Source organism: Podarcis vaucheri (assembly GCF_965113315.1).
Source record: "Podarcis vaucheri genome assembly, chromosome: W".
Lineage (NCBI taxonomy): Eukaryota > Metazoa > Chordata > Lepidosauria > Squamata > Lacertidae > Podarcis > Podarcis vaucheri.
Genome location: NC_138757.1, coordinates 1,870,934 through 1,883,584, shown reverse-complemented (window position 1 = coordinate 1,883,584; position 12,651 = coordinate 1,870,934). Strand labels below are relative to the sequence as shown.

General features: G+C 46.1%; 1 protein-coding gene across 3 annotated transcripts in view; it reads right to left on the bottom strand.

The window, feature by feature from the left end:
* Nucleotides 1-1,382: 1,382 nt before the first annotated feature.
* Nucleotides 1,383-12,651, bottom strand: part of LOC309523293 (putative helicase senataxin) — a 314,428-nt gene continuing 303,159 nt past the window's right edge. For 2 of the 3 annotated variants that reach the window (XM_082207067.1, XM_082207069.1), the window contains 2 exons: nt 2,894-3,047; nt 1,383-2,731 (listed from right to left, as the gene is read on the bottom strand). In XM_082207067.1, coding sequence (XP_082063193.1) covers nt 2,706-2,731; nt 2,894-3,047 — 180 coding nt within the window. In that variant the 3' untranslated portion in view covers nt 1,383-2,705. Of the gene's footprint in view, nt 2,747-2,893; nt 3,048-12,651 lie in introns of all 3 variants that reach the window. The other variant, XM_082207068.1, reaches the window with a different exon arrangement.

Genomic DNA, 12,651 nt, shown 5'->3' with positions numbered 1-12,651 from the left:
TATTAAACACATAGCCAAAGTAGTACAATATGAGTATAAATGTAAGTGACTTATATAGCATTGAATATGTATATCTATGTACAGTTGGAGGTATGCAAAAAAATGTATTCCCTTGGGATACACAGTATACTGGGGAACATTTTTTTTCCATTTTCTGTTGCATGAGATTTTTCAACTGTTCTTTTATGTTCTTTCAATGCTGATTTCAAATTTGAAATCAATTTTTGTGCACGTGCTATAGTTATCTTTCAATTTCCAACTTTTGCCAATATGTCATATTTACACTGGGGATAAGTGGACACTGACACGTTGATCTACCCTAAGCACATGGTAATTATTGATTTGCAAACTTAATTTTTCATAGTTTTGTAACCTAAATATTTGTATTTTTCAGATCGGACCATGGCTTCTTCAAGTAGACAAAAATGTATAAGCGCTAATGGAATGTGGAAAACATCACATTGTTTTGGCAAAAACAGTGTGTGCCGGGAACAGTACAGCAAGGAGGCTTGGAGGTGGGCTGCAAAACTTTACACAACATTCAGATAAGAGTTGTGAGATGGTGCCAAGGACAAGGATATGAGATGCTAAAAACAAGGAGCAAGGAGTTGTGTAATGCCACACATCAAATGAACAAGGTGTATAAACGACAAAGCTCTCCAGCCTCAGTTGCGTGCCAGACATTTGACAGCGCTGGCGTCTGGTCACCCGTGACTCTTACTGAATCTGGCCCATTCAGTGAAGAGTGGTGAGTATGGGAGATGTATGGATGCGTATATGACTGAGTGCATGTTCCCTGTCTTGTCATGTTTGTTGATCAATAAAGCACTGTTATAGAGAAAATCCAGTATTGGTTGTCTGGGGTTTACTTGTGCCTTCCTAGAGTGTACTGGGTCTCATCTATGCTAAACATGTAAACAGATTAAAAGGACCTAATTGGTCATAACAGGTTTGGGACTGGCTTTTGGAAGATGCCTGTTTGTGAATTTGTTTTGTGTGTGTGTAGATCAGTGCACGCTGACCAACGTGCAGTCTTCGCAGTAAGCCTCTATTCTGATGGCCTGAGTAATCACGACAACCAGTAGATTCTTATCTGCTGCAGCCTTCATCCGCCCTCACAGCCATTGTAGCATACCATTATCACCCGCCTGTTCTGCCGTTGAGGACTTATTGGATCATTCTTTGTCTAGCTCCTTTCCTTTGACCTTACCACCTTGGGTACAGCACACTAAACAGTTGTAAGGCCACTGAGGTTACTTCACAAGTTGGACACAAGAGAGAGCATGAGGGAAATAGCTGAAGGGAACTCCTCTCTATTAAAAATCATCTCTGAGGCCAACACACATACAATTCAGAAAAAGCAGAACATATTGTGAAAACAATTTGTATTTCATTACTTTCGGTTTTATTTTTCTCAAAAAATGTAAATGTACTTTTAAATTTACATTTCAGCTATTACACTGAAGAAGCAGACAGTTGTACCAAAATGTTAATGCTGCTCGAACACTTTGCTGAATAGCATTTTTTGATCTCCTGTTCTATGTGAAGGAAACCAAGAATTAACTGTCAGAGTAGTAGCAATAATAATGATTTGATCGATATACTGTCCTTTATCAAAAGATCTCAGGGCGATGTACATTAGAAACACATTCCAAAACATCAGTGATAATCATAACAACAGTCCTCTCCAGCCTGCAAACTTCTCCAACCAGATGCTGTCCAGATGTTTTGGACTACAACTCCCATCAGCCCCAGTCAGTGAAGGTTTTGCGCTCTCACATCAGTTTCAGCGTCATACAGCTGGCCAGGGCTGATGGGAATTGTAGTCCAAAACATCTGGAAGGCACCAGGTTAGATTACAGTCTCTCCTGCCAAAGCTCATCTTGCCAGACTGCTGGATGTCAATTTGTCGGGGAGGCTGCAATGTGAGGATGCACTTGGCCCATGGCTCCTTGGCTCATAAGTGGCAGCAGATCCAATGCAAAAGGAAATCTTCATCTTTTACACTTGCAGAAATCTGCACAAATCACTTCTATGAAATGCCTGCTATGTTCCCTGTTGCAACATTATGTACACAGTGCCTTCTTTTCAAATTATTATCTATAAATATTTTTATCATGTATACAAAAGAATAAAAATGTGAACTAAGAAATAAGTGGTGTCGCTCTCGCCAAATTAAATTTTAGGGCCAGAAAGAAATATGGCAGCAGGAACAACTTCAGCACTCACCCAGGCGTGCTGGCCCAATGAGGGGTGGACATGCTAACCTGAGACACCAGCAAGCCAAATTCTCATGGTGAGCTGTTTGCATGTGACAAGGCACATGTCAGGACACTCGCCCCAGGGGCATGTGATTTAACTGTGGCCACAGCCAGGCCTGTTTCACCTCTAAAAGATAAGTTTCTCTACATGCCGTACAAATATACACTACACCCAACATTTACAGTGTGTGATTTCTTGAAGTTTACAGCACAGGAAGCAGGCTGCCTAACTCTCCATGATATAGAAAACAATCACTCAAAATGCATTATCTTTCAGGCAGATGACCTTGCAATCCAGGAAAAGGCTGTGGAGCAAGGTACACCAGCAGCCACAATAAAAGGTTCTGAGTATACGGGAGGGACTGTGGGGCTACTGCATTGTCCTCTGTCGCTTGGCATCAAGGGGGGCCTAGATTTCCAGCAATTCATCTGAGGCCTTCACTTTCATTGCTGGATCTTTTGGCCAGCTCTTGGACAGGTTTAGCCTGTGTAGGAAGGAATGGCTTTAGGGAAGAGGAATCCTGAGATACTGGCAAGGGCCATGCCTCACTGTTTCCTGGAGCAGGAGCACCAGCTGAGTATTGCCAGGTATGTCGTCCAGGAGCTCCATGCAACTCAGATGCTGCACTCACCTGTCCTTGTTTGGCTCTGCTGGACTGCCATGGGCTTCAAGATCTTCTTAGCATCACTTGCATAGCAAGGAACATTGTATTTGGCACTGGAGGTCTTGATGATGGCACCTCTTTTCTGAGCATCTTGAATCAAAGCATTCCAATCTTCATTTTCCTACAATGGTTTTTATTTTATTTTAAGAAACAATAAATTATTAGGACAGGAGACTGGGCAGGTGCGGTAGTGACGGTTTATAAGCAAGAGTTGGGAAAATTCATGGATTCGAAGTTAATCCTGCTGCCTCAAAGTAGAGGCTGTTGTAGCTTGCTCCCAGTTCTCTTTTCTTCGAAGGCAGGGACAGGAACCTGGTGACCAAATCAGTCCCCCCCCCCCAGCATTCCCAGTCAGCCCACCACCCTTCAACTTGTCAATCCCACCTGCTCCCTCTAAGGAGATTCTTCTAACTTCTGTTGCACTGCAGGAGAGGGCGAGTGTGATTGTGTGGGTCTCTGGCTCCATCTGCTTTTGGAGTATGCCTCTCAACAGCATTCCACAAGGAAAAATGGAGGAGACCTTAGCTTGAAAAAGACTGGCTAAATTAATCTGAAATACTAAAGACCACTAATAATGGGTGTCAGTAGAAATTAGGACACAGAACTTCCTTTGGATTGCACTCACTGGTAAACAGTGGCTTCTGAGCACACAACAGAGAATCCCTCCAATTCATTTGTACATAGGCTACAATTATCCTTCCCTCCTCACTGCAGCTATAGAACCACCAGTGACAGAGAAACAAGTATTGTTTAATGCAAGTCCACTAACAACTCTGCCACTTTACAGGAGCATCAGCAAACCACCATCACCAGGACTTCCAAATGGATAAATCTGGATTGGAGGCCCTCTAGTGGCAAAGTCATTGCAGTACAAGACTGACAAAAGTGACCATAATAAGACTGAGTGCATACGTATGTGAGTGATTGTGATTTCACACAGAAAAGTGGCAGGATGGGAAAGAGGGTGCTGAGGTCTCCCCCACTCCACTTACTTTTCTCCCGACAGGGCTCACTCCCAGTCCAAGAGCCTGACTGGGAGAAAAGTGTCAGGATAGAGAAGAGTCTGATGGCGCAGAAGCAACTGACATGGTAGAGAACCTGATCCCTTTCTCCGCTTGAAATAAACCCTCCCCACCACACAGTTTGGCATTTTAAAACACTGAGACGAGTGGAGAACTTCTGTGGCCCTCTATATGCTGCTTAACTACATCTCCCACCATCCCTTGACCATTGGCTATGCTGGCTGTGGCTGATGGGAGTTGTACAACATCTGTAGGGCTGTAGGATTCCCAGTCCCTGCCCTTACAGCCTCTCACGAACAACCTTGGTGGATCAGATCAAATGGTCCACCCCCTGAAGTGCCATGCTTGGTCTTGCATGAAAAATAGCAGTGGTGGGGAAGCTGCGTTGTTGGGTTCCAATTCCCACCAGCCCCAGCCAGCATAGCTAAAGGTCAGAAGACGGGAGTTGTAGTCCAGCAACACTGGGAGGCAACAGAGCTTCCTTAGCTCTGGAATATAGTATTGCCAGTTTAAGCTCAATTGTGGAAAGACCTAAAGTAACCTAATTGTTTTATAATTTATGAAACCTGAGTTTCAGGTTCCTCTGGGCACCCACAAGCGACAGGGCCTTCTCAGTGGTGGCTCCCTCTTTGTGGAATGCCCTCCCTGGGGAGCTATGCCTTTCTCCCTCATCATTGCCTTTCAGGAGGCATTTGAAAACATGTTTGTTTAGCCAGCACTTTTGGTGGTTGAAGAACACTGTTCCTAGCAATGCTGAGATCACTGGATGAGAGAAAGCCCCCCCCCCCCCCCCGATTTTTAATCGTAGCTGTTTTTAGAATGCTTTAACATTTATTCTGTGTGTGGCATGTTTACTACACTGGGCTCATTTGGGCAGAACATAAATTCAATAAATAAGCAAATGCTGCCCAATATTTTCCCTAACACTGCTGGTTCAAAATACACCTTTTGGCCAGCCTGATGCTTTCCAGATGTTTTGAGTTTGGAGGGCAGCAGTTGAAGAAGGAGCAAAAATAAAGGGTTTTCTTGTGTGTTTCTTTGTGGCTGATTAGCTGTTTTCCCTGTGTTAAAGGTCAGAGGGGGCAAGGTTTCTGTTGAGGCAGGGGATTAGCTGTGGGAGGAGCTTATCAGAGTTTGGAGGGCAGCAGTTGAAGAAGGAGCAAAAAGGGTTTTCTTGTGTGTTTCTTTGTGGCTGATTAGCTGTTTTCCCTGTCCCTGTGTAAAGGTCAGAGGGGGCAGGGTTTCTGTTGAGGCAGGGGATTAGCTGTGGGAGGAGCTTATCAGAGTTTGGAGGGCAGCAGTTGAAGAAGGAGCAAAAAGGGTTTTCTTGTGTGTTTCTTTGTGGCTGATTAGCTGTTTTCCCTGTCCCTGTGTAAAGGTCAGAGGGGGCAGGGTTTCTGTTGAGGCAGGGGATTAGCTGTGGGAGGAGCTTATCAGAGTTTGGAGGGCAGCAGTTGAAGAAGGAGCAAAAAGGGTTTTCTTGTGTGTGTGTGTTTCTTTGTGGCTGATTAGCTGTTTTCCCTGTGTAAAGGTCAGAGGGGGCAGGGTTTCTGTTGAGGCAGGGGATTAGCTGTGGGAGGAGCTTATCAGAGTTTGGAGGGCAGCAGTTGAAGAAGGAGCAAAAAGGGTTTTCTTGTGTGTTTCTTTGTGGCTGATTAGCTGTTTTCCCTGTCCCTGTGTAAAGGTCAGAGGGGGCAGGGTTTCTGTTGAGGCAGGGGATTAGCTGTGGGAGGAGCTTATCAGAGTTTGGAGGGCAGCAGTTGAAGAAGGAGCAAAAAGGGTTTTCTTGTGTGTTTCTTTGTGGCTGATTAGCTGTTTTCCCTGTCCCTGTGTAAAGGTCAGAGGGGGCAGGGTTTCTGTTGAGGCAGGGGATTAGCTGTGGGAGGAGCTTATCAGAGTTTGGAGGGCAGCAGTTGAAGAAGGAGCAAAAAGGGTTTTCTTGTGTGTGTGTGTTTCTTTGTGGCTGATTAGCTGTTTTCCCTGTCCCTGTGTAAAGGTCAGAGGGGGCAGGGTTTCTGTTGAGGCAGGGGATTAGCTGTGGGAGGAGCTTATCAGAGTTTGGAGGGCAGCAGTTGAAGAAGGAGCAAAAAGGGTTTTCTTGTGTGTTTCTTTGTGGCTGATTAGCTGTTTTCCCTGTCCCTGTGTAAAGGTCAGAGGGGGCAGGGTTTCTGTTGAGGCAGGGGATTAGCTGTGGGAGGAGCTTATCAGAGTTTGGAGGGCAGCAGTTGAAGAAGGAGCAAAAAGGGTTTTCTTGTGTGTTTCTTTGTGGCTGATTAGCTGTTTTCCCTGTCCCTGTGTAAAGGTCAGAGGGGGCAGGGTTTCTGTTGAGGCAGGGGATTAGCTGTGGGAGGAGCTTATCAGAGTTTGGAGGGCAGCAGTTGAAGAAGGAGCAAAAAGGGTTTTCTTGTGTGTGTGTGTGTTTCTTTGTGGCTGATTAGCTGTTTTCCCTGTGTAAAGGTCAGAGGGGGCAGGGTTTCTGTTGAGGCAGGGGATTAGCTGTGGGAGGAGCTTATCAGAGTTTGCAGGGCAGCAGTTGAAGAAGGAGCAAAAAGGGTTTTCTTGTGTGTGTGTGTTTCTTTGTGGCTGATTAGCTGTTTTCCCTGTGTAAAGGTCAGAGGGGGCAGGGTTTCTGTTGAGGCAGGGGATTAGCTGTGGGAGGAGCTTATCAGAGTTTGCAGGGCAGCAGTTGAAGAAGGAGCAAAAAGGGTTTTCTTGTGTGTGTGTGTTTCTTTGTGGCTGATTAGCTGTTTTCCCTGTGTAAAGGTCAGAGGGGGCAGGGTTTCTGTTGAGGCAGGGGATTAGCTGTGGGAGGAGCTTATCAGAGTTTGGAGGGCAGCAGTTGAAGAAGGAGCAAAAAGGGTTTTCTTGTGTGTGTGTGTTTCTTTGTGGCTGATTAGCTGTTTTCCCTGTGTAAAGGTCAGAGGGGGCAGGGTTTCTGTTGAGGCAGGGGATTAGCTGTGGGAGGAGCTTATCAGACTTTGGAGGGCAGCAGTTGAAGAAGGAGCAAAAAGGGTTTTCTTGTGTGTGTGTGTGTTTCTTTGTGGCTGATTAGCTGTTTTCCCTGTGTAAAGGTCAGAGGGGGCAGGGTTTCTGTTGAGGCAGGGGATTAGCTGTGGGAGGAGCTTATCAGAGTTTGGAGGGCAGCAGTTGAAGAAGGAGCAAAAAGGGTTTTCTTGTGTGTGTGTGTTTCTTTGTGGCTGATTAGCTGTTTTCCCTGTGTAAAGGTCAGAGGGGGCAGGGTTTCTGTTGAGGCAGGGGATTAGCTGTGGGAGGAGCTTATCAGACTTTGGAGGGCAGCAGTTGAAGAAGGAGCAAAAAGGGTTTTCTTGTGTGTTTCTTTGTGGCTGATTAGCTGTTTTCCCTGTCCCTGTGTAAAGGTCAGAGGGGGCAGGGTTTCTGTTGAGGCAGGGGATTAGCTGTGGGAGGAGCTTATCAGAGTTTGGAGGGCAGCAGTTGAAGAAGGAGCAAAAAGGGTTTTCTTGTGTGTTTCTTTGTGGCTGATTAGCTGTTTTCCCTGTCCCTGTGTAAAGGTCAGAGGGGGCAGGGTTTCTGTTGAGGCAGGGGATTAGCTGTGGGAGGAGCTTATCAGAGTTTGGAGGGCAGCAGTTGAAGAAGGAGCAAAAAGGGTTTTCTTGTGTGTGTGTGTTTCTTTGTGGCTGATTAGCTGTTTTCCCTGTCCCTGTGTAAAGGTCAGAGGGGGCAGGGTTTCTGTTGAGGCAGGGGATTAGCTGTGGGAGGAGCTTATCAGAGTTTGGAGGGCAGCAGTTGAAGAAGGAGCAAAAAGGGTTTTCTTGTGTGTGTGTGTTTCTTTGTGGCTGATTAGCTGTTTTCCCTGTCCCTGTGTAAAGGTCAGAGGGGGCAGGGTTTCTGTTGAGGCAGGGGATTAGCTGTGGGAGGAGCTTATCAGAGTTTGGAGGGCAGCAGTTGAAGAAGGAGCAAAAAGGGTTTTCTTGTGTGTTTCTTTGTGGCTGATTAGCTGTTTTCCCTGTCCCTGTGTAAAGGTCAGAGGGGGCAGGGTTTCTGTTGAGGCAGGGGATTAGCTGTGGGAGGAGCTTATCAGAGTTTGCAGGGCAGCAGTTGAAGAAGGAGCAAAAAGGGTTTTCTTGTGTGTGTGTGTTTCTTTGTGGCTGATTAGCTGTTTTCCCTGTGTAAAGGTCAGAGGGGGCAGGGTTTCTGTTGAGGCAGGGGATTAGCTGTGGGAGGAGCTTATCAGAGTTTGGAGGGCAGCAGTTGAAGAAGGAGCAAAAAGGGTTTTCTTGTGTGTTTCTTTGTGGCTGATTAGCTGTTTTCCCTGTCCCTGTGTAAAGGTCAGAGGGGGCAGGGTTTCTGTTGAGGCAGGGGATTAGCTGTGGGAGGAGCTTATCAGAGTTTGGAGGGCAGCAGTTGAAGAAGGAGCAAAAAGGGTTTTCTTGTGTGTGTGTGTGTTTCTTTGTGGCTGATTAGCTGTTTTCCCTGTGTAAAGGTCAGAGGGGGCAGGGTTTCTGTTGAGGCAGGGGATTAGCTGTGGGAGGAGCTTATCAGAGTTTGCAGGGCAGCAGTTGAAGAAGGAGCAAAAAGGGTTTTCTTGTGTGTGTGTGTTTCTTTGTGGCTGATTAGCTGTTTTCCCTGTGTAAAGGTCAGAGGGGGCAGGGTTTCTGTTGAGGCAGGGGATTAGCTGTGGGAGGAGCTTATCAGAGTTTGGAGGGCAGCAGTTGAAGAAGGAGCAAAAAGGGTTTTCTTGTGTGTTTCTTTGTGGCTGATTAGCTGTTTTCCCTGTCCCTGTGTAAAGGTCAGAGGGGGCAGGGTTTCTGTTGAGGCAGGGGATTAGCTGTGGGAGGAGCTTATCAGAGTTTGGAGGGCAGCAGTTGAAGAAGGAGCAAAAAGGGTTTTCTTGTGTGTGTGTGTTTCTTTGTGGCTGATTAGCTGTTTTCCCTGTGTAAAGGTCAGAGGGGGCAGGGTTTCTGTTGAGGCAGGGGATTAGCTGTGGGAGGAGCTTATCAGAGTTTGGAGGGCAGCAGTTGAAGAAGGAGCAAAAAGGGTTTTCTTGTGTGTGTGTGTTTCTTTGTGGCTGATTAGCTGTTTTCCCTGTGTAAAGGTCAGAGGGGGCAGGGTTTCTGTTGAGGCAGGGGATTAGCTGTGGGAGGAGCTTATCAGACTTTGGAGGGCAGCAGTTGAAGAAGGAGCAAAAAGGGTTTTCTTGTGTGTTTCTTTGTGGCTGATTAGCTGTTTTCCATCTTTTAGATTTAGGGGAGCTAGTCTCAAACGTTTGTTGGGGGAGACCTAGGGTTTTTTGTGTGTGTGCAGGAAGTTATTTGTCCTGTCTTCAAGCTTTTTATGATGGAGGACCTCTGTAGCCACCCCCAACGACACGATCTCAAGATGGAAGGGGAGGGAACAGCTGCAGTCGCCTGCGGTTCCTGCGCAATGTTTGCCATCTTGCCAAAGGTTGCAGGCAGCTTTACCTGCAGCAATTGTATGTTGATTGCCCTCTTAAAAGACAAAGTCCAGCAACTGGAGGAACGTGTAGCTACGCTCCAAAGAATTAGAGAGCTGGAGCTCTTCTTGGAAGCAACAGAGCACACCGTCTCCACCAAGGAGGAGACAGGGGACTCCCCTGAGAAGGAGGCTAGTTCACCAACAGAGGAGCCAGATATATGGAGAAACGTGACTCAAAGAAGTAGGAGGCCCAGGGTTCACTCTGATTGTTTAGAAATACACAATCGCTTTGAGGTTCTCTCCCCTAGCATGGAAGACGAAGAGCAGACTCCATTTGAGGATCTCTCCCTCATTACAGTCAATCAGGTATATGAAGACGAGCAGCAAAGTCAGTCCTCAGGGAATGTGCAGGCGACCTTGGAACGGACAGCTCACGGAAGAACCCCTACCAAACCCAAGAGGAGGCGTGTAGTGGTGATTGGGGATTCCCTACTGAGGGGAACAGAAACAGTGATCTGTGGGCCTGACAAGATGTCTCGGGAAGTGTGCTGTCTCCCCGGGGCTAAGATCCAAGATGTAACTGAACAACTGCAAGGAATCATAAAACCCACTGACAAATACCCCTTCCTCTTGGTTCATGTGGGAACCAATGACACTGCAAGCAATAGCCTCCAGAAGATCAAAAGAGACTACGAGGCTCTCGGCAGGAAATTGAAGCAACTAAATGCACAAATTGTCATCTCATCTGTCCTCCCAGTTGAACGACGTGGCCCAGGGAGAGAGGGGAAAATAGTGGAAGTGAACAGCTGGCTTCGCAAATGGTGTAAACAGGAACGGTTTGGATTCTTAGATCACGGACTGCAGTTTCTTGAAGATGGACTTCTGGCGAGCGATGGGCTGCACCTCACAACGGTTGGGAGAAATGTTTTTGCCAAAAATCTCAGAAACTTCATCAGGAGGGCTTTAAACTGACTAATGTAGGGGAGGGAGACAGTGCTCCTGAAGGTAGGAGTCTATCAATTAATGAAGATGATCATCCAAATGTCATAGACCAAATGGAGCAAAAATGGTGGGAGGAAAAAATCCTTAAATAAGAGACACGGGGGAATGATTAATGGACTTCAATGTCTGTACACTAATGCGCAAAGCATGGGAAATAAACAAGATGAGCTTGAGCTCTTGGTACAGCAAACTAAATATGACATAATAGGCATCACTGAAACCTGGTGGGATAAGTCCCACGATTGGAATGTAATAATGGGGGGATACAATCTATTTCAGAGAAACAGACCAGACAAGAAAGGAGGAGGAGTGGCGTTATATGTCAGGGATGTGTATACCTGTGAAGAGATCCAAGATTTAGATCCTCAAAGCCAAAGTGAGAGCATTTGGGTCAAAATTAAGGGAGAGAAGAATAACAGAGACCTCAATGTGGGAGTTTACTATAGACCCCCAAGCCAAACGGAGGACATAGATGATGCCTTCCTGGAACAGATGGCCAAGCATGCAAAAGGAAGGGAGATAGTAGTAATGGGGGACTTCAATTACCCAGATATTTGTTGGACGTCAAACTCAGCCAAGAGCATAAGGTCAAACAGATTCCTCACTGGCCTTGCAGACAACTTCATTGTCCAGAAAGTGGGAGAAGCAACAAGAGGAACAGCCATTTTAGATCTGGTCCTAACCAATGTTGATGACCTGGTTAGTAGGGTAGAAGTGGAAGGATCATTAGGCGTGAGTGATCATGCTCTTCTGAAGTTTACTATACAGCGGAAAGGAGCAGCCAAGCATACTAGGACTCAATTTCTTGACTTTAAGAAAGCTGACTTCATAAAACTGAGGGAAGTGCTGGGTGAGATCCCATGGACAACAATACTAAAAGGAAAGGGAGTTCATGATGGCTGGGAGTTTGTTAAGAGGGAGATACTAAAAGCACAACGTCAGGCAATACCAATGAGACGGAAACATGGAAGGTGCCTAAAGAAGCCAGGGTGGCTATCTAAAGAACTTTTAACTGAGTTAAGATTAAAAAATGGAAAAGGGGGGAAACCACCAAAGAGGAATTCAAACAAATAGCCAGCACGTGTAGACACAAAGTCAGAAAAGCTAAAGCACAGAATGAACTCAGGCTTGCTAGAGAGGTTAAAAGCAACAAAAAAGGCTTTTATGGGTATGTTCGTAGCAAAAGGAAGAACAAAGAAACAGTGGGGTCACTCAGAGGAGAGGATGGTGAAATGCAAACAGGGGACACAGAAAGGGCTGAACTCCTCAATGCCTTCTTTGCCTCAGTCTTCTCCGATAAAGAAAACAATGCCCGACCTAAAGAATTTGGAGCAAATGATTCAGCAAAGGAAACACAGCCCAGAATAACTAAGGAGATAGTACAAGAATATTTGGCTAGTTTAGATGTATTCAAGTCTCCAGGGCCAGATGAACTGCATCCAAGAGTATTAAAAGAACTGGCAGATGTGATCTCAGAACCACTGGCAGTCATCTTTGAGAATTCCTGGAGAACAGGCGAAGTCCCGGCAGACTGGAGGAGGGCAAATGTTGTCCCTATTTTCAAAAAGGGGAAAAGAGAGGACCCAAATAATTACCGCCCAGTCAGTCTGACATCAATAGCAGGGAAGATTCTGGAGCAGATCATTAAGCAAACAGTCTGTGAGCACCTAGAAAGGAATGCTGTGATCACCAACAGTCAGCATGGATTTCTGAAAAATAAGTCATGTCAGACTAACCTGATCTCGTTTTTTGACAGAATTACAAGCCTGGTAGATGAAGGGAACACAGTGGATGTAGCCTACCTTGATTTCAGCAAGGCATTTGACAAGGTGCCCCATGATATTCTTGTAAAGAAGCTGGTAAAATGCGGTCTTGACTATGCTACCACTCAGTGGATTTGTAACTGGCTGACTGACCGAACCCAAAGGGTGCTCATCAATGGTTCCTCTTCATCCTGGAGAAGAGTGACTAGTGGGGTGCCACAGGGTTCTGTCTTGGGCCCGGTCTTATTCAACATCTTTATCAACGACTTGGATGATGGACTCAAGGGCATCCTGATCAAATTTGCAGATGACACCAAACTGGGAGGGGTGGCTAACACCGCAGAGGACAGGATCACACTTCAAAACGACCTTGACAGATTAGAGAACTGGGCAAAAACAAACAAGATGAATTTTAACAGGGAGAAATGTAAAGTATTGCACTTGGGCAAAAAAAATGAGAGGCACAAATACAAGATGGGTGGCACCTGGCTTGAGAGCAGTACATGTGAAAAGGATCTAGGAG